The sequence below is a fragment of the Nasonia vitripennis genome (genome assembly GCF_009193385.2).
Source record: "Nasonia vitripennis strain AsymCx chromosome 3 unlocalized genomic scaffold, Nvit_psr_1.1 chr3_random0009, whole genome shotgun sequence".
Taxonomy (NCBI): Eukaryota; Metazoa; Arthropoda; class Insecta; order Hymenoptera; family Pteromalidae; genus Nasonia; species Nasonia vitripennis.
In genome coordinates, this window is record NW_022279629.1 from 858,386 (window position 1) to 879,704 (window position 21,319).

Below are 21,319 nucleotides of genomic sequence, written 5' to 3' on the forward strand. Positions count from 1 at the left end.
AAAAACAAATAAAAAAAAATACAAACAAAAATAAAACAAAAAACAAAAAATGAGATACTAAATCCTTTTGACAACCTCCTCGATGGTGGAATCTTTTTCCCTCGCAGTGATTCCTATTGATTTGAAAAAGTTTTACGGACGCTGAAAACCCTTAGAATTTCATCAATTTTATAATTGGCAGAAATATGAACTAAAACGCACTTCGAACGTAGTTGCAACATAAATAACATATAAAATATACTTAAGAACGAACATTTTCACCGCGATAAATGTTATTTTGGTCGCAACCACGCTCAAAGCGTGTTTTAGTTCATAGTTCTGTGAATGCGGTAAAATTGATAAAATACTAACGATTTTCAGTGTCTGTGAAACTTTTTCAAATCAATAGGATTTACTGTGGGGGAAAAAGATTCATAAAATATACTTAAAAACAAACATTTTCACCGCAGTAGAAGTTATTTTGGTCAAAATCAGGAGTGAAGCAGATTTTTGTCCTTTTTTTTCCATTTGGCCCCACTGTGATGCGTGGGTGGCTGCAGAGGGGGGTGCGGGGAAAGTATCTCCAAAATGATTATATATATATATATATATATATATATATATATATATATGGGTGGTTCTCTGTGAATTCGAAGAGGAAAATTTTAATGTTTTCCCAAACTGTATATATATATGTTATATATGTTGTACCTGACTCCCAAAAAAAATTTTTTAGCGCGATTCATTCATTTGGCTTCGAGTTCTAGCGGGTCAACGTTGAGGTTTTAAGCAATTTTTGCATTTTTTGCATATTTTCAATGATTTGTAACTCATAAGGGATGCACTTTTAACTAAAACTAACCAAATACTTTATTTTATGTAGAATCTTCTGACTTTTTTAATAAAAATACTTTTAAAGCCCAACATATATGTTAAGGCTACTTTATTTGTATTTTGCTTCCTCCTAGAGGAAGCTTTATAATAGTAAAGTTTTGAGTTTTTTCAAAACTTCTAGAAAATACTTTTTGGTGTGTTAGAAGTTCAAATAAAGTGTTTTTAGAAAATGTCGGTATAGGTGTGTTTTTTTTCTTTTTTATGTGGCGTAGGCAGAGCAAGCTCTGCACACGTGGCCCTCCGACACCGGATCCCCACAGGTACTATCGTTGAACAATACTTACGTGGGGCCCGTTAATTAGCCTTTTTTTGCTTCTCCTTCGAAATTTGACATTTCCGTACATCCCCCGTCCACCAAGGTTATTAGGGGTTCAGGATCAAACTCGTCTTCTTCATTCTGCATCGTCCTGCCGTCTTCTTTCTTCTGCATCGTCCAGCCGTCTGCTTCCAGCCGCATTGTCCGGTCGTCTACTTCGAGCAGCATCGACCGGCCATCCTCTGGACAGACTTAACCCCGACACCTGTGTTCCTCTGCATCAGGTGAGGGAGTCTGGGCTCAACTCAGTTACCTACGTTCCTCAGCATCGGTCTGAGGAGCACTTAGAGGTACTCAACCCTGGCTCCTACGTTCCTCGGCATCGGTCAGGGGAGTGAGAGCTCAACTCTGTGACCTACATTCCTTTGCATCAGTCCAAAAAGCGTTTTGTATCTATTGGCCTATTATCCTTATGGCCTTCGTCTAGCAACAGTTTTACTCAGCTGTTTTGCCATGTTCTTCCCTTTTATTCTCTTCGTCATTTCTAACCTTTTTGATGATAGTTCTTACGTAGTTGTTTACTGCGCACCAGCCATCTTTCGACGCTAGCATAGCTGTTATCATTGACTCAGGGGTCACCCTAGTCTGAAGGTACCGCTCGAGTCCCTCTAGTTCCATTTCGTATCGCGAACAGTTGCAGTAGACATGTTCCGCATTTTCGTTTGTTTCCAAACATACTGGGCATTTTGGATTATCATCTATCTTGAAGCAGTATAGGTAGGCTCGAAAGCACCCATGTCCGCTCAAAAACTGCGTAAGGTAGTAGTTTACTTCCCCGTGTCGTCTATTGGTCCAGCCAACAATACATGGTATGAGGTGGTGCGTTTATCGTCCATTTCCACTGAAGTCCCATCGTCTTTGCCAATCAGCTAGGGTTTGTTCCTTTGCGGATTTCCAAACTTCTTTTTGAGTATTGTCATTACGCCGGTTTTCTTCGTATATACAGGGTTCAATGACATTGTCAAGGTCATCATCAGATAGCCAGGGAAAAATCCTAAAACTTTTACCCGAAAATTTTTTCGCTGGCATGCTTTGTCAACGAGATAATTGAGATTAAAGATTAAAATGACTCACCCTGTATTATTTCGTTCTGTTGCTAGGCAGCATACTTGAAATAACGCACACTGCATCTTCGGATACTGTTCGGTAGGCAGAAGCGACCCGCAATGCACTTCTCCTATAAACTGTTGACAGCTTTCGTGCATAAGACTTCAACATAGCATCCGCCCATATTAGGGCACCGTATAACATAATTGATGTAGTTACACTGGCTAGGAGTAACCTTCGGTCCTGAGTTGGCCCACCTACATTTGGCATTAGTCGCGATAGTGCAGCATCGACTTTTACTGCCTTATTGCTCGCCCTCTCAAGATGCTGCTTAAACGTTAGTCTGGCGTTTATGGTGATTCCCAGGTACTTAATGGTCAGCTGAGAGTTTATTTCGTGTCCGTCCACTAACAAGGTTATTGTTTTTATTTTCTTTCTACTGGATATAAAATAGCCTTTGTTTTATGGCTGCAAGCTCAAGTCCAGTCTGCTTTAGCCAATCGTGGATTATACTTACTGCCTCGTGAACGATTTTCATCACCTCTTCCTTTTGCTTTGCTACTACCACTACTGCAATGTTATCTGCAAACCTGACAACTGTTGCACCGGGTAGCTCCAGCCGAAGTACGCTATCGTACATAATGTTCCACAATAGTGGGCCGAGCACTGACCCTTGTGGGACGCCTCCGGTTACTTGATAGGTTTTCGTGCCGTTCTCTGTGTCATACAAAAGGGTTCTGTCTTTCAGGTAGTCAGACATAATCCTTCTTATATATGCGGGTACCTCTTTTTTCCTTAGTGCCTCGTGTATCTTGCCCCAGCTGACTGAGTTAAACGCGTTTTTAACATCCAGTGTAATAATAGCACAGTATTTCTTGGATCCTCCTTTTCATCTTTTTTCTTCTATTGCAGTTCTAGCGGTGTCAACTACTAAGCTTATGGCATCAAGAGTAGAGCATTTTTTCCTGAAGCCGTATTGATATTCTGCAAGTCCGCCTGGTTTTTCAATGACTTGGTCGATTCTAACGCCGATTATGCGCTCTAAGATCTTGCCCGGCGTGTCCATGATCCAGAGTGTTCTGTATGAGGAAGCTTCTCTAGGTGGATTATCTCCTTTTGGTAGTAGCACTAGGCATTGCTTCTTCCAGTTCTTAGGAAACGTCCCTTCTTCAAGACATGAGTTGTACAAGTACACAAAGACATCGGGGCATGCCTGTATAGCTTGTTTCAATGCAATATTGGGTAAGCCATCCAGGCCTGGAGCCTTGATTCTCCCAATTCTTTGCATGCAGCCAGTAATTTCTTTGTGGTGTTTGCTGGAATGGTTTCGTCATTCGCCTTCAGTTCAGAAATAGCTGTTACCTCTAGTTGAGGGGAAAACAGTGTGGTCATACGATCCAGCAATTCCAGGCTTTTAGGAGGGGGATATAACATCCCTTTATCTTCTTCATTACCACTTCGTACGGTCGCCCCTAGGGGTCCAGCTCAACTTCGTCCTGTAACTCTTTCCGTCGTTTATTCTCTCGGATTTTCCTCTTAAGTATCCATTTAGCATTCTTCATTTCTTTATTTAGGGCGTCTACTATTTCTTTACCACGACCAGTCTTGTAGTATTTCTTCCTAGCCCGCTATTCCCGTTTTCGGGTTCGATGACACTCTTTGCAGGCCGCGTCGATTTCTTTATCCCACTAGTATACTGGCGGTCGTCTATTGTTGGGAGTTCTCCTTGGCATTGTTGCGTCGCAGGCTTGGATCATATTTCCCATTACCCAGCAGAAATGTCTCCTTATCATAATCCTTCATTTTCGAGCCGACTCTTTTTGTCGTTGCCCTCCCGTTGGATCTCTGTTTTGATATTCTTATCTCCATTATTATCGCTTGGTTGTCACTGTTTGTGTAATGATCGCTTACCATTCACGATCTAACTGAGCTAATTAGGCAACTGCTGACAAACGTGAGATCTATGGACCCTGCGTCTCCTCTTTAAAATGTGTAAATACATCCCTGGGTAACTAAGATCAAGTCAAGGAGGGCGAATGCTTCCAATAGCGCTTGTCCTCTTTTGTTCATCCTTTGGCTGTCCCACTCTACTGCCTAGGCGTTGAAATCGCCTGCTGTTTGTACCGATTTTCTTCCTACAGTTGACGGTTTGTCCAGGTCTCTGTATTGTTCACAGAGGATGGCTATGTCGATTCCTGTCTCGCGAAGATACTGGCTCAGTAGGTCCTGTGCAGTCACGCATTGATTCATATTCAACTGCACTATTTTCATTTTCTTCGTCTGTCGTCGGCTTCTACTGCAGCTCAGTAAACTGGGCATGCATAGCTACCAGCTGCGTGGTCACTCTTCCCCCCTGTGCCTTCTTTACAGAGTACACAGTTGGGTTCGTTCTTACACTCCTTTGCTTTGTGCCCATCTTTTCCACATTTAAAGCAAAGCTTACTTCTGTCTTTAGTTACTGTGCACTTTTTACCGATATGGCCAAAACTTAGACATTTATAACACCTAAGCGGTTCGTTTTTGTGGTTAGCCACCCGGATCCTACAGTTGACCCATCCTATTCTGATCATCTGTAGCTTAGTGATCTTAGCCGCTATCTGAGCTGGTACCCGTACGACTGCAATCTGCGTGTCACCATACGTCTTTCGCAGAGATCTTATCGTAGAAACTTCTATGATGTTCTCCTCGCCAATTTCCTTCTATAGTACTTCTAGTACCTCTTCTTTTAAGGTAAGCATGTCCAGATCTCTTACTTCAATGGTTTCTTCTCCCTGGAATGTTCTTATTGTGGCGCTTCACTAGTACTGCTTTAACTGCTTCTTGGAAGTCCGAGGTTTTGACTTTTTTCGTGCGTTTGAGCTCTATCAGAAGATCGTCTGCAACTGTTCTGCGTATTTTATTTACGCTATTCTCCAGTGTGTTATGTGACGGAGCCGCTTTTATTTTGGACAAAATGTCTGCATAGCTCTTTCCTTCTGCAACCTTGATGATTATAGCATTCGGTCTGGGAGATCTTGCCCGCTTGCCGAGGAGACCTTGACTCGCCGATGAGCTTTCCCCTATCTGCCACCCAGGGGACGCGCCACATACGAGTATCGACATCCCCGCGCGGGTGTGTGTGTGTGTATGAATACCATAATATTTTTGAAACTACTCCGTCAATATTGATAAACTTTGACATGCATATATATATTTTTGGATTCTGAATTCGGAAAAAACAGTTTTTTTCTTTTCTCAACAATATTTTTTATAAAGCCATTATTGATTTTTGAAAAACACTATTTTGCGTTTTTTTCTATCATCCCATTGTTATAAACAATTTAGCTATAAAGCATTTAAAAGAGAATAAAATTACCTACTTTTCTTTGTTTATTGCTTGGAATCGACTGCTTTGTTAGACAAATAAAATGAAAAAGGTGATTTTTTTAGAAAATCATATCTCTGAAACTAAATATAATAACCTTTCGAAAAAAATTATGTCGGTGCATCACGCGACAAACTATATCCTATTAAAATTTCAAGTGATTTGACCATTTTTTTCAGTAATAAATCGAAAACTGTAAAAAATAAGTTTTTTTGTGCCTCGATTATAGACGCAAAAAGGCCTTATTGCACTTGAGATTTCGGAAAAAAGTAGATATTTTATGTTTTTTGGCTAAGTTCATTGCACAACTTTCAAATCCTTATGGTTCGTAAAATATCAAGATTTAATTTTGTTTTGAAAATTTTTTGATTTCTTATATCTCTAAAACAATGTGGTCAAATGCTTTAAAATTATATTTGGTAATTCAACATAAAAAAAGCTATCTGCTGCTAAAATTTTAAACGATTTCATCGAGCAGTTTTCAACTAAAGAGCAAAAATGTAAAAATCGTTTTCTCGAAAATTGCGCGGGCGACCTATCTGTTGTTTGGATGGTTAGGTTGGTTGGGAACACATGTAAACATCGTGAATTTCTGTGAGAAAAAATTGACGGCAGTGTTTGCATTCTATAATAAAAAAACAGAGGGGTCTGCAAACTTTTGGAGAATGTTCCATCCAAAACTTATAATTAATTGTATTAAACACCGCTTCATACTTTAGCAAGCAGATATATAGATTTATTAAAACAATATTTTATTCATTGGACCTATAAATTTAGTTGAACGAAGATACGTGCCAATGAATTGGCAGCGGTTCAAACCTTAAAATATAAAAATCTGAATGTTTGATCCGGACTCCGACAACCTGAATACAGTAAAAAGATACCTTATAGTAAAAACTACCTTTATAGTAAAAAAAGTAGCTGTAAAGTTTCAGAATCAGCCTAAGTGGTTTTACATCCAAATTTGACACATATAACCTAGTATATTTCATATGTACCGATACAAATACATGTTGGTAAAACCACTTATTAACTATTATATCACGTTTGTTTTCTACATTACTTCTAGTAGAAGGTCAGGCCCATTCTAAAACTTTACAGCTATTTTTTTACTATAAAAAGGTATCTTTTTACTGTAACAATGTTGTCGGAGTCCGGATTGAACATTCAGATTTTCATATTTTAAAGTTTAAAATGCAAATAATGTAGCCCTAACATATATATATATATATATATATACTATTATAGGGCTTTAATAGTATATATATATATATATATATATATATATATATATATATATATATACTATTAAAGCCCTATATATATATATATATATAGGGCTTTAAAAGTATTTTTATTGTAAAATTCAGACAATTTTATAAAAAAAAGTATCTGGTTAATTGCGATTAAAAATGCATCCCTGATGAGCTACAAATTATTGAAAATAGGCGAAAAATTTTTTGGGAATCAGATACAATATATAGAACACACATATATATATATATATATATACATAGAACATATATATATACCAAGGGGGGTACCCCCCTGCTCGCTCCGCTCGCCAACCCCCAAATTTTGGTTTTTATTATATTGTATTGATAAATAATAAATTGAGTACAAAAAATGTAAATATTTATTTATATATAAGTATTGTAAATAATTAAAAAAGGACAGTTCATCTGTAGATTTGATAACAAATTGATTAATATCCATTATTTTTAACAAGATATTATTTAGATTAAATGCATAAATTAAAAATATTAAAATGATTATAAAGATTGTAAACTTTTTTTAAGTAAATATGTTTCTGCAGGATGGAGGATGGTATTAGGTGGACTCTTAGGGGAGGAGGACTGGTATCTAAGACTCCCGTGGTTATATGGCTCTAGGCGATGATTCCACGGTTTTTTATTAAATTATTATATAAAAAATTCAAACTGTTAACAATAGATAATGTCTAACTTGATATATATCCAAATCAATAGTATAATTTTATTTACTAAATGAAACTATTGTTCATAGTAGCCTTTATTTTATATAATTATATCATGTCATATAATTACGTAAAATAATTGGCGAATTTTTTAAATAATAATTTAAGAAAAACAAAAAAAAAATCAACGCGCCTGAAACACATTGTATATCCATATTATACTGTGCTTCTGGCAGTACCTCTTGGGTGGTGTGGAAATCTGTCGTTATTATCTTCTCAATTTAAACTTTAACCCATCGTTATACCATTTTTCCAATAAAGGAAATTTTGTCGATCTTCTTAATTTGATTAAAACACATCATTATACCATTATTAAAAAAATGGAACTTTTGAAATCTTATTGACTAAGTTTTATAATAATCATTTTAATATAAATAAAATTGATTTAAGAGGGGCCAACGGAGGAGACGCGGAGGGGCTTGCGGAGGGGGTGTGGAGGGGCTTGCGGAGGGGTTTTTGACATAAAATTACACATGCATCTATATGTATAATATCGGAAGATATATATATATATATATATATGGGACGTTTCACGTCAACCGGACCATCAGTGCACCCAAAATTTGGGTTAACCTAACAAGACGTTTGAGGTCTCAAAATGATCGTCTGGTCAAGGGCTTTTGAAAAAGTTCTGGCCTTTTCAAAAATCCAATGTGGCGCATAAAATATGGAGCCTGAAACCACGTTTTCATAGCACATTCAACAAAAACAATAGTAAAAATGTTCTAATTTGTGAAATATCCCACCAAAAAGCATGTACAACTCATGATAGGACATATTATTGACAATGCTGACGGAATTCCAAAATCAAAAATGGCGGAATCAAAATGGTGGACATTATACCTCCACCAAACCCATTTTACCGCAACAAATGATTTTTGATCAGTTTAAAGTATCGATATGGGGGTTTTCAGGGTCACTGAATCTTATTTTAACCTTGACATTTCAAAATTCGAAATGGTGGATCCAAAATGGCGGACATTATACCACCACCAAACCAATTTTACCGCAACAAATGATTTTAGATCACTTTAAAGTATCGATATGAGGGTTTTTGGGGCTACTGCACCTTATTTTTAGGATAGTTAATAGGTACATTAATAGATACATTGGCGACTTCTTCTTCAACATCCTTTTTAAGGCAGTTGTTGAGTAAGTCTTACTTTATCGGCAACTCCTTGTTCAACTGTACTAGCCGTAATTTTGTTATTTCTAACATTTTTTTTTGTTTTGGTTGTGCTTTCTCATATCCTACAACAATGTCTTCTCCTGCGAAAAAATATCGTATCGATAGATGCGGTAATCCATTTGATATTAATACAGGACACAGCAAATATCTTAGGAAGATCTCCAAAGAATTTCAAGATGTCTATCCTGATTATCCAACATCTTCACTGATTTGTGATACATGTAGAAAATCCTTTTACAAACTACATGATTTGTCATCTCCAAACGTCAGTATGAGTGTTGATTTTGAATCAGAGACTGACTCACCTTCGGTTTTAAACACGGATGCACCTATGCAAGATGATCTTACAGATATTTTAACTGGACTTAAAAACAAATTCCAATCCCTGCCGGAGAACGATCCATTACGTGTCAGTATTCTTACTATTTTGCCCGAACACTGGGCAATACGTAAAATTATGAACCAATTTGGTGTGTCTCACAGAATGGCTCGTAAAGCAAAACAGTTAAGAGAATCAGATGGAGTTTTGGCTTCTCCTGTTGCAAAACGTGGAAAAACATTACCTGCAGAAACTACTCAGAAAGTTGAAGATTTTTACGAAAATGATCTTAACAGCAGAATTATGCCAAATAAAAAAGATACCGTCAGTATTTATTTATATGGTGAAAAAATAAAAGTGCAGAAAAGATTATTACTTACTGATATTAAGAACCTTCATAATCAATTTAAAGAACAGTTTCCTGAACATCCGATTGGGCTTACGAAGTTTGCGGAACTGAGACCAAAATGTTGTGTCTTTGCAGGATCCTCTGGTACACAGAATGTATGTGTATGTACGATACACCAAAATTTCAAGGCGATGATTGACGCAGTAAATATAGAAAAAATCTCAAACAATATTCTGAAGAATTATAAAGATTGTTTGAATTTCGTTCTATGTGAGGATCCCAAACCAAGTTGTTATTTGAATGAATGCAAATTTTGTCCGGACATTCAAAAGTTTTCTAATTACGTTGAGAACATTATGAATGAGCACAATATTGATCAAGTCATCTTCAGCACGTGGCAATCAACCGATAGATACACTTTGATAAAACAATGCCTAACATCGCAAGAATTTATTGAAACTTTATGTTCTAGCCTAGAAAAGTTGATACCTCATCACTTCATTGCTAAGGAACAATCAAAGTTTATTTCTGGGAAGAAAAATAATCTTTCAGATGAAGAGGTTCTTGTTCAATTGGATTTTGCTGAGAACTATGCTTTTACAGCCCAAGATGCTGCACAGGCATTTCATTTTAATAATGATCAAAGTACGATTTTTCCTGCTGTTGTTTATTATAAATCTGAAGGCAAGCTAAAGCATTTCAGCCGTCCACCTGTCACAAACATACAAATGGGGCAGGGATTTATCACAGAAAATAATGAAACGTTGAAAGTCATGCATTACTCAAATGCTAATGAACCTAGGAACAGAGTAATTTATGATATCGGCGAAAGCCATTTATCACCAGTAAAAACTCCACGAACGAGGAGCCAGAATTGATAAGAGAGCACAAAATGTCATTAAAAATTGATTCATTTGGCTAAATTACATATTTTTTTCATCCACGCAGGCATATACATATACACAGAACAATAGAAAAATGTAAGTGCAAAAACCGCAGACAGATAATTCTAAATCTAATAGACCGGAAAAATATAAGATTCATGTGCACAAATACTGATTCCGATAATACATTTATAACCATTTACCTCACAAACCCCCATATCGATACTTTAAATTGATCTAAAATCATTTGTTGCGGTAAAATTGGTTTGGTGGTGGTATAATGTCCGCCATTTTGGATCCACCATTTCGAATTTTGAAATGTTGAGGTTAAAATAAGATTCAGTGACCCTGTAAACCCCCATATCGATACTTTAAACTGATCAAAAATCATTTGTTGCGGTAAAATTGGTTTGGCGGTGGTATAATGTCCACCATTTTGATTCCGCCATTTTTGATTTTGGAATTCCGTCAGCATTGTCAATAATATGTCCTATCAGTTGTACATGCTTTTTGGTGGGATATTTCACAAATTAGAACATTTTTACTATTGTTTTTGTTGAATGTGCTCTGAAAACGTGGGTTTCAGGCTCCATATTTTATGCGCCACATTGGATTTTTGAAAAGGCCAGAACTTTTTCAAAAGCCCTTGACCAGACGATCATTTTGAGACCTCAAACGTCTTGTTAGGTTAACCCAAATTTTGGGTGCACTGATGGTCCGGTTGACATGAAACGTCCCATATATATATATATTTATATATAAAAATATATATATAAAAAAATCATATCTGCACAAATAATTATTTGCAGCATCCCTTTCATCTGGACCAATCTTTAAGTAAACTATATATATATATATATATATATATATATATATATATATATATATATATATATATATATATATATATATATATATATATATATATATATATATATATATATATAGTTTACTTAAAGTTATTATAAGTTATTATTATAAGTTATATAAGTTATTTATTTGTTATATATTTTATAAAATGAGTTTATATTATATTATTTTTTGTTTTATATTATATTATAAAATGAATATAATATAAAATTTAATATAAAATGAGAAATGCTGTATGTATTCATGCATATCTTAAGATGTAATCTGCAAATTTGGTGCAGATGAATGAAATGCTGCGAATAACTATTTGTCTGAACCCCGAATTCCCCCATATTATAAACCTCTCATTTACCTCTCCCTCTTATTCAGATTAATTCATGTACCTCACGTCTAACGCACACGCGACTATAAGGGGTATATATGCAGGCTTCTCGCTGAACTTAGGGCTTCCGAAATCGTCAGTCTTGGAGTAGAGCTTGATCACGACACTTGTATTTGCACTATGGAGGGACTTCATTCCCAGTTCTATAATCTGTCTTAAATAAAGAAGTTATAAGTATGCTTACTCAATTCTACGAGTTTCATTCAATCCTCGCGCCCGTTCCTGTCATCCTTGGTCCGAGACGAGTTGTCGCTGCCATCTACAACTGGTCCATACAGCTACAGCTGCTAAGGTAAACTATCGACTGTAACTTTCATCTGCTTATCGTTATCTCTCTTTACAATTCTATTCTTTAGTGTCACGATTGTTTTCAGCCTTTCTATACTATTGCCTTAGAGGCGCGATCACGCTTAAGGTTAAACCCCTATCAAAAACGCGACAAAAAGAATCGTTTCTTGCCAATCTTTTGCTTCCATTGTAGCGTTGTAAAACGCTGTTGTGACGTTACAAAATGAAAATAATATAAATTCCTATTATAAAACATTTACAAAAAACATATTAAAAGATGTAATCAGCAGTTTTGGTCGAGATACAAAGGATGCTGCAAATAATTATTCATACAGATGTTTTTTTTTTCAAAGCTATGTGTTTGTGAATATGAAATAACGAATGCTGTATGTATTTATGCATGTAACAAGATTTAATCTGCAGATTTGGTCCAGATAAAAGGGATGCTTTGAAAAATTTTTTGTGCAGGTATGATCTTTTTTTGTAAGGTATGTGTTTGTGAATATGAAATGATGAATGCTATATGTATTTAAGACTTTGAAGTATACTAGTAGTCATTACTACTTTTATAGAATGTTGACTGTATTGAATATATTTATTTATACTTGACGCTAATTAAATCTCGTGGAACGTTTCTGAACTCTTGCTTTTGTTTGGTTAGAATTTATCATCGAGTGTACATCTAATACTTAATAGTACATTTAATAATGACACGTCAAATAATGAAATATCATTACAAGTTCAAAAAGAGATAACTTGTAATAGTATTGTTATGGTCGGGTTCAGGTTGAGAGAATAACAACACGTATTTATAGAAAAGCACACTTGAACTCAGACTCTTTATTCGAACATAATCACAACTGTTCTCAACAGCTGACAGAACCAAGCTAAACATAAACAACAACATCCGCGATCTTGTTGCTAAGGGTCGCTATGTGCGATTCTCAGTGTTCGAATCGAGCAACGTTCAGGCTCGGTCGCAACAGTATTGATGACTCTAACAAATTAAGGGGGCGGATACATCTTAAATCGTAAAAAAATGAAAAATCCGTTTTTTTTTAAATATTTTTAACAATTAAGCACAAATATAAACAAAAACTGGATTTTTCATTTTTTGACAATTTAAGGTGTATCTGTCCCCTTAATTAGTAATAAAATTGATATAATCATGCACCGTAATCTTAGAAATAAATGCTAATTTTGATAAAGTTAAAATTCTATTTGAAAGTTAAAGTAATAAACCATCTGTTGTAATATGCACTGAAACTTTTTAACAAGATAATTATAGTATATATGAACTGATAGGATCAAATGAAAAGTTTAACTGCTATTATTATGATAGAAGGATTAATGAAAATAATGGGGTTATAGATTTTGTAAAAAATAATGTAGTGCAAAATATCGAAGTAGTCGAATATGGTAGAATTAAAATTGTAAATACTAGAATTAAGATAAATGGTAATAGTAATATAGAAATTTCATCGATATACAAATTTCATGAAATACTAAAGACTGAGTTCGTCATACTGTATTTCAATAAATATTTAATCAAAAAGTAAAATATAAAAAATCACGGGTAATATAAATAACGTGTTGTTATTTTTATTACCCGGGTTCGGGTAATAAAAATAACAACACGTTCTTTATAGAAAATCACTCTTTATTCGAACGTAAACACAACTGTTCTCAACAGCTGACAGAACCAGACTAAACATAAACAATAACATCCGCGACGTCGTTGATCACGTTTCTAAGGTCGCTATGCGTAATTCTTGGTGTTCGAATCACGCAACGTCCAGGTTCGGTCACAACATTGCCCTCTCCTTTTCAGATTGTCGTCCCGACAGTCATAACCATCCATCCTTCAAGCGGGTTGATCCTCTTACAATCCAATAATGACTTACAGGAACTGACATGAACATCCTCTACCTTGACCCATCCTAGGCATCAAGTTACCGAGCAATGCTTACAGACGTCATTCCAATCATCACTTAACAGGACTAAGACGGACCCGTCTCTTGAACAATCTACTTCAATCATCCTTCTTGTTTTCTCATCATAGGGTCGGTCGAAATCGGCCTTCAGACAAGATGGGGGAAGTTGACATGCAGTGGAACCTCACCTCAAGTCCCTGCTCCCGTATTTACCTTCACGCCCACGGGAAAAACCACAGCTCAAAAAAACCGTGAGCAGAGCAGTCTTCATTGATGGGTATCTCTCTCAGTGTAAGTCCCAAGACGATTGATGTTGACTATCTTGGATTTATGTCTTGGTGAACGACGAATACAATAGACGATGTCATTGATCTAGTAATAGGCGATTTTAATAGACCTGTTAGAATACAATTACTTGAGCCAGTAATTTCTGTGCAATTTTTTTTTTAAATGTTATAAACCTGGTTTTGTTGGTATAATAAGATCACCCATGGGCATAGCCAAAGGATCCTGCATTAACAATATATTCATAAAAAATAATAACATAGACACAGGTACCTATGAACTTAAAGTAATGATAACAGACCACTACCTTATTTCTTACCACGTCCCTAAAACTATTATATAACTTATGGCAGATGGATATTAGGTAAGTAAAGATATGACATAATAATGAACACTGGTTTAAAAATTAACATATAAGATTATACGGATGTGATAGAAGTAAATGTGTTTGGATAATAATTTATAAAAATGTGTCCGACAGGCTAGTTTAAGATGCTGACATCCTATTGTCATGCATCATTTCAATTTATTTATTCAAATAAAATGCGCACGTTTTCAAATAGTTTTTATTGCTTTTAAACACTTTATTACTTATTTTTGAACAAAATTATAATTCATACTATAACGTAGCTTCTTCAAAGAGAAACTTAGATTGCAAGTGACTGTTGCCGGATTCTTCACATGGGATCTTTTGTATTTGATTAGTAACTACTTCTCAAGCCTAAAATTCACAGCGCTGTTGCATCACTGATGAAAATAGTGCGGTTTCTTTGTAACTTTTTCTTAATTCGATTTAGTAGGCAAGTTATAGTGCAAAATTATTTTAGCTGCTCTGCCACAAAATTTATTTTTCTCAGAGTTTTCTATTAAGTGAACCACCACAGTATCATGGTTGACTGACAATCCTTCATGTGTCTGAATGTGCGAGTACTTTGTTTGTTTCGTAAAGCGCGCATTGGTACTCCGATGATCCATCATCAGGCTGGCATTCGTTGTCGTACTGCGCAACTGCATTATTGAATTCTCTCTAAAATCAGAAAAATATCCATTAAAAAACACCTTTGCATTTAATTAGCATATCTCTCTATATTATAAAAAAAGTTTTGTCGCTGCCGCTGGTTCAGAAATTTTCCCCCTTAATTACTCCCCCTTAATTTCCCCCCTCTATTCTCCCCCTCTCTTACTCCCCCTTACTTATTTCTCCTCAATTTTTTCGTAGTATGCTCTATATTATAGAATATAGGCCGCAGCGCCGCTACCATTCTCGAATATTGTTCTTCGGATATTACTTATAAACCACTGTTTACTGTCCCTCGATTACTGCCCCTTGAATACTGTTCCTTGAGTATCAATATTGTAACGGGCGGGAATAGCGCCCGTAAGAGCTCGTCAACTCGAATGCAGGGTAGTGCGTCGTTGGTTCAGTGGTAGAACGCACCTTGAAATATCGGGAACGTGGGGTCAAATCCTCTTCGTCGCTTTACTTTTATGCGATTTAGTTCCCAAAACCCCGTTACAATATATATATATATATATATATATATATATATATATATATATATATATATATATATATATATATATATATATATATATATATATATATATATATATATATATATATATATATATATATATATATATATATATATATATATATATATATATATATATATATATATATACACAGGGTGTTTCATTTTAATCCGACCACGACAAAAAACCATGGCAAAAATAATTTTAACGAAAAATGACCTTAACAAAAGTTGAAGGGGGTAAAGGGGGCCATCGAATGACACAAACACCTATGACCTATGACCTTGAACTCGATTTTCAAGATCATATGAAGGTCATTGTATTTTTTTAACGGGAACCCCTATTTTTGACCTCGGAATACGGAGCAGCGGAAAAAATTACGTCGGAAATGACATTTCAAGTTTGCCTTAGTGACTTTGAGAAGGTCAATTCAAGGTCAAATAAGAAGTATCAGCCTAAGATTGTTTTTCTTTCAATTTTTTCGTAGAATTATCATTTTGTTATTGTAATAAACATTAAGAGAATAATTGACTTAAAATGTGATTATGCTTTGCTGACTTTAAAGCAATTTTGTAAGGTCAAAAGTGCAAAAATGCAATATCAAATGTTATGTGAAGTCCATATTTATATCCTAACTTTAGCGTTACCCAGGAACAACGACGTGGACGTAATAGGATTGTGTTCCCTTTGGGGTGCTTGATTAGAGTGAGTCCTCTTGCCTCTCACTTTTGCTCAAAACTCAACGCAGGTGCTCAAAGACACCACCATTTTGTTGGACAATTCAATTCGCTGCTGAAAATGTTCTACTGTTCTGAGTAATACAGCTCTTGGGATGTTTTCACAAGCGGTTTGAATTCTGTGGATCATATCTTGTTGTATTTTCATGTTCATAAACAACATCTTTCAAATACCCCCACAAATAGAAATCGGGTGATGTCATATCTGGAGATCTCGGTGGCCATCGAACACCCAAATCTCCACGTCCAGTGCGTCCAATCCACCTGTCACGGTAATTTTGATTAAGATATTGTCTAACTATTCGAGTATAGTGCGCAGGAGCTCCATCTAATTGAATCCACATTCTTGCTCTTGTGTATAAATCTACTTCTTCAAGAAGTACTGGAAGACGTTCTCTCAGGAACTGTAAAAAATTATGGCCATTTACATTTTCATCGAAAAAGTATGGGCCTACAAGGTATCCGTTAACAATTCCACACCAAACATCAAGACTCCAACGATTTTGGTTATCTATCTGCCTGTACCAATGCGGATTAACATTCGACCAATAATGACAGTTGTGTCGGTTAAGCTCTCCATTGCTTTTGAATTTTGCTTCATCAGATAACATTACGTATTGAAAAAAGTGACGATCATTAGCAATCATTTGTCGTGCCCATTGGCAAAACTGTAGCCTTAACCTCATATCAGCAGGTGTGAGATCCTGAGTCAAAGTAATATGATATGGATGATAACGTTGACTTCTTAGTATTCTCCAAGCATAGGTATACCACTTAGCCATAGGTATACCACTTTGCCTTTGAATTTCACGGGTACTAACGTGGGGATTCAAATGAACCATTGCTAAAACGACCATTACACGAAGATCATCTTCGTTGTAATTACGACGTTCTCTAACCCGTGCTAGTTGCCCTTGTTGAGCTCTACGGTAAATCTCACGAATGGTTGTATGACTTGGATGTCTTCTATCGGGATATCGAATTCGATACTAGGCTACAGCTTGTCGATAATTACGTCTAGATTCACCAAGAATCAATAAAATATCAACCCTTTCAGCGGCTGGATAATCAGCCATTGTTAAAAATTTATAACAAGTTCAATAAAAAATTTTGTTTTTACCAAACTGAACAAATTAGATAGCTTTCGATGAGTAATAAATTTTAATAGAAAAAATAAAGGTCAATGAATGAAAAAGAGAAAATGTTAAACAAATGATATTTGATTAGTTTGGCTAATCAATAACTATTCAATAACTAGTAAACTATTGAATACTAAGTGTAAGTAACAATGAGTAGAGGATAAATTCATATGAAAAGAGATCTCTTATTAGAAAAATTGTCTATTTCAACAATGAGTCGCGGGAAAATTCAACATGAAAAATCATCTTTACAAAATAAATTATTTATTTCAACAATAAATTCAGGCAAAATTCGATGAGGAAAATTAGTAGCCAATTGTGTCCACGTCGTTCCTGAGTAACGCTAAAGATAGGATAAAAATTCGCTTACGAAAACATCCCAAGAACTGAATAGAATCCAAAAAAATGGTGGTGTCTTTGGGCACCTACATTCAAATCTGTACATAATAAAAGTGAGAGGCAAGGAGACTCACTCTAATCAAGCACCCCAAAGTCAGCAAAGCATAATCACATTTTAAGTCAATTATTCTCTTAATGTTTATTACAATAACAAAATGATAATTCTACGAAAAAATTGAAAGAAAAACAATCTTAGGCTGATACTTCTTATTTGACCTTGAATTGACCTTCTCAAAGTCAGTAAGGCAAACTTGAAATGTCATTTCCGACGTAATTTTTTCCGCTGCTCCGTATTCCGAGGTCAAAAATAGGGGTTCCCGTTAAAAAAATACAATGACCTTCATATGACCTTGAAAATCGAGTTCAAGGTCATAGGTCATAGGTGTTTGTGTCATTCGATGGCCCCCTTTACCCCCTTCAACTTTTGTTAAGGTCATTTTTCGTTAAAATTATTTTTGCCATGGTTTTTTGTCGTGGTCGGATTAAAATGAAACACCCTGTATATACACCCCAGTGGAATCTGTGCCAATATATGTCAAAATTGTGGCATAACTGTGTCAAAACATGAACATTTTGGACATTTGACACACTTATGGCACAGTTTGGCACAATATTGGCACAGTTTGGCACAGTTTGTCATACTGAAAATTAAAAAAATTTATACAAATTTAGCGCAGGGTCCGGTACAGTTTGTTACAGGTTGGCATAATATTGGCACAGATTAACACTATATTGGAATAGTTTGGCACAGTTTTGGCATAGTTTGGCACAGAATTTTTTTTTCACCAAGGAAGTTGTTTAGAATTATTAAAATTCATAAAATTCACATAAGGAGGGCCTAAATAGGTGTTACCATCCGGATGATACCACCAAAACTTTGGTTGTGAGATCCAAAATTTTTATTGTCCAATAATTTTATTTAAACAAAATTTTATATCGTATGCTTAAATGTGTTGATTTGTACTAAACTGCGCTAAACTGTGCCGAAATCATACTAAACTGTGCCAAACAGTACCTATGTTATACCAAACTGTGCTAATATCGTGCCAAACTGGCCCAATATCGAGGAAAACTGTATCAATATCATGCCAAACTGTGCCATAATGCACGAAAATTGAGTAAATAATTATAGTAAAACAGATTATGCCAAACTGGGCCAAAACTGTGCCACAGCTGTGCCAAAACTGTGCCTAACTGTGCCATAAGTGTGTTAAATGTCCAAACTGTTCACGTTTTGGCACAGCTCTGGCACAATTTTGGCACAGATTGGCATATTTTTCATTTCCACTGGGGCATATATATATATATATATATATATATATATATATATATATATATATATATATATATATATATATATATATATATATATATATATATATATATATATATATATATATATATATATATATATATATGTCCAACTCCACGGAAAACCGGACACTTTTTGGGGTCTGAACAAACAGAATTTAAATTTGAGAACACACCTACCGGACCACTGTTTTTTCGTTCTTTAGGTCATTCAGAACTCGAAAACCCTTAGGTTCCCGTGATTTCGAAATACTTTTTTTTTTCTGGGCAGTTTAAATTCTCTTATGGGAAATTAACATTAAAGGAAAAGATTAACGAAAACTAACCATTGCTCAACTGTAGGTACTCAATGTCTGGAGGCGCAATAAAAAAATGTGTATTAATGCGATCAAAGTATCCAAAGAGAGCTTCAATTTGAGGGCTAGTAAGTTGAAAATGGTTGCCTGGGTAAACAGTTGTCTAGGCTTAAAATTAGCAAAACATCGTGAAAATTTCAATTTTTTACGAAAATCAGCGATTTTTCCCATTTTTCAAATCCTTACAACTTTTGATCTAAGCGGTCAATTTTAACATTCCAGCCCTCAAATTAAAATTCTTTTCTTTAACTTTCGTTTTTAAAATTTAGATCAACATTTTTAGTGTTCGATCAGCTATATGTCCATCAATTATGGCTGTTTTCTAACCTTTTTCATTGCATATTTTTGAAATAAAAATGAATTATTCGCTCCTGCTCTGAGCTCGAATTTCTTTCAGAAATAAGAAGAAAAAATGAACTCAGAGTCGCCAAATTATTGAGATTGGTGTTTACGTTCCAAAGCATGAAGTCAACCGATTTTTGGATTACTCCGGTTACTCAATTTATTTTATTTCCATTCTCCTGTTCTACCCAATGTTTTCTTAAATTTAAAAGTATAGGAACAATTTTCTAATTAAAACAAGAATATTTCTTTACTCGGCTTTTCGACTGATAGCCAGTTGTGTGACAAGGCAGAACAGCGTTTTATTACAGCGGCTTGACGCTGACGTGTGCAGCGAATGCCAGTCAGCAGCATACATTCCACACTGTGAATTATTGTAAACCACAGTAGCAACAAGCGCAATTAAGCAAGTTTTTTCTAAATTGCTGGGTCACCATCAAACAAGGCAATTGCAATTGGGCTTACTCTGCCGCACAGATCTAGCAATTTTTTATCAGCTGTGAATTTGCCTTTAGATATCGTTAAGATCTGGCTACTCGCGTGCATATCGGTCTGTGCATGCGTTTTCATTTTAACATCGGCCGATTGCACACTTCTAGGCTTCGTAACGAAATTTTTTATTAAGTAACTTCAAAGATCAAAATTTTTATTGAGTCTATTGAATAAAATGACTCGAGTAGTTGCTAAAATCTTAGCGTTGACTGTACTGTCGTACAGCAGAGAATCATTCGCGAGCTGCTGCGGCCGCATCATTTTTCTGCTGACGCCGCTTTTTTCTTCAAAGAGGCTGTTCGTTCTATCTTTTTGAATAAGGATTCTCTCGCTTAAAAATTTGCTTGATTTTGCGCGTGCTGGATTAGATCGACTCAGGTTGGACGGTTGAATTGGATGGCATAATTTTTCCTGATTAGCTTACCTGCTCGGCGAGCAAGGCATAAGCCCAAGTTTCACGCTGACCGCTTTCGGTCCGACGGTATCGTCCTTGCGGTTCGCGGACTTACGCCCGACAAAGGAAAAAGTAACGTTTCGGGCTCCGTGATCCGGCGATTCTAATTAGGCGTTTTTCACCTCTAGAGGGCTCGCGGCCCGATCCTGTGTTAATGGTTCGCGCCGTTGAGGCTCTGTCTTGAGCGTTCGTGTGCACGCAAATGGATTATATACCGAACTTACGCACAATTTAACATCAAAACTGCTGATTCAATCACTCTCGAGTGCGCTGCTTAGTTCGATTCCAGACTCAATGCCAGAGTCGGTATTTGTCTCAAAGTGCTCGGCCCGGAGCCCGACTTGGAACTTGAGGCTGAACCGCGCAGTTTTTGCATTTTGTGAATATACGCAGCTTTAAACCAAAGGGCTGTAGCAATAATTGCGTCTCCCTCAGCTTTTGTTTCCACGTTAAGTAC

The 21,319-nt window shown here is 35.8% G+C and overlaps 1 protein-coding gene across 9 annotated transcripts in view; it reads right to left on the reverse strand.

Annotated features, from left to right (window-relative positions):
- Positions 1-14,644: 14,644 nt before the first annotated feature.
- Positions 14,645-21,319, reverse strand: part of LOC103317573 (gonadotropin-releasing hormone receptor) — a 449,011-nt gene continuing 442,336 nt past the window's right edge. For all 9 annotated transcript variants that reach the window (XM_031927021.2, XM_031927020.2, XM_031927022.2 and 6 more), the window contains one exon: positions 14,645-15,123. In XM_031927021.2, the coding sequence (XP_031782881.1) occupies positions 14,880-15,123 (244 nt within the window). In that variant the 3' untranslated portion in view covers positions 14,645-14,879. The remainder of the gene's footprint in view (positions 15,124-21,319) is intronic.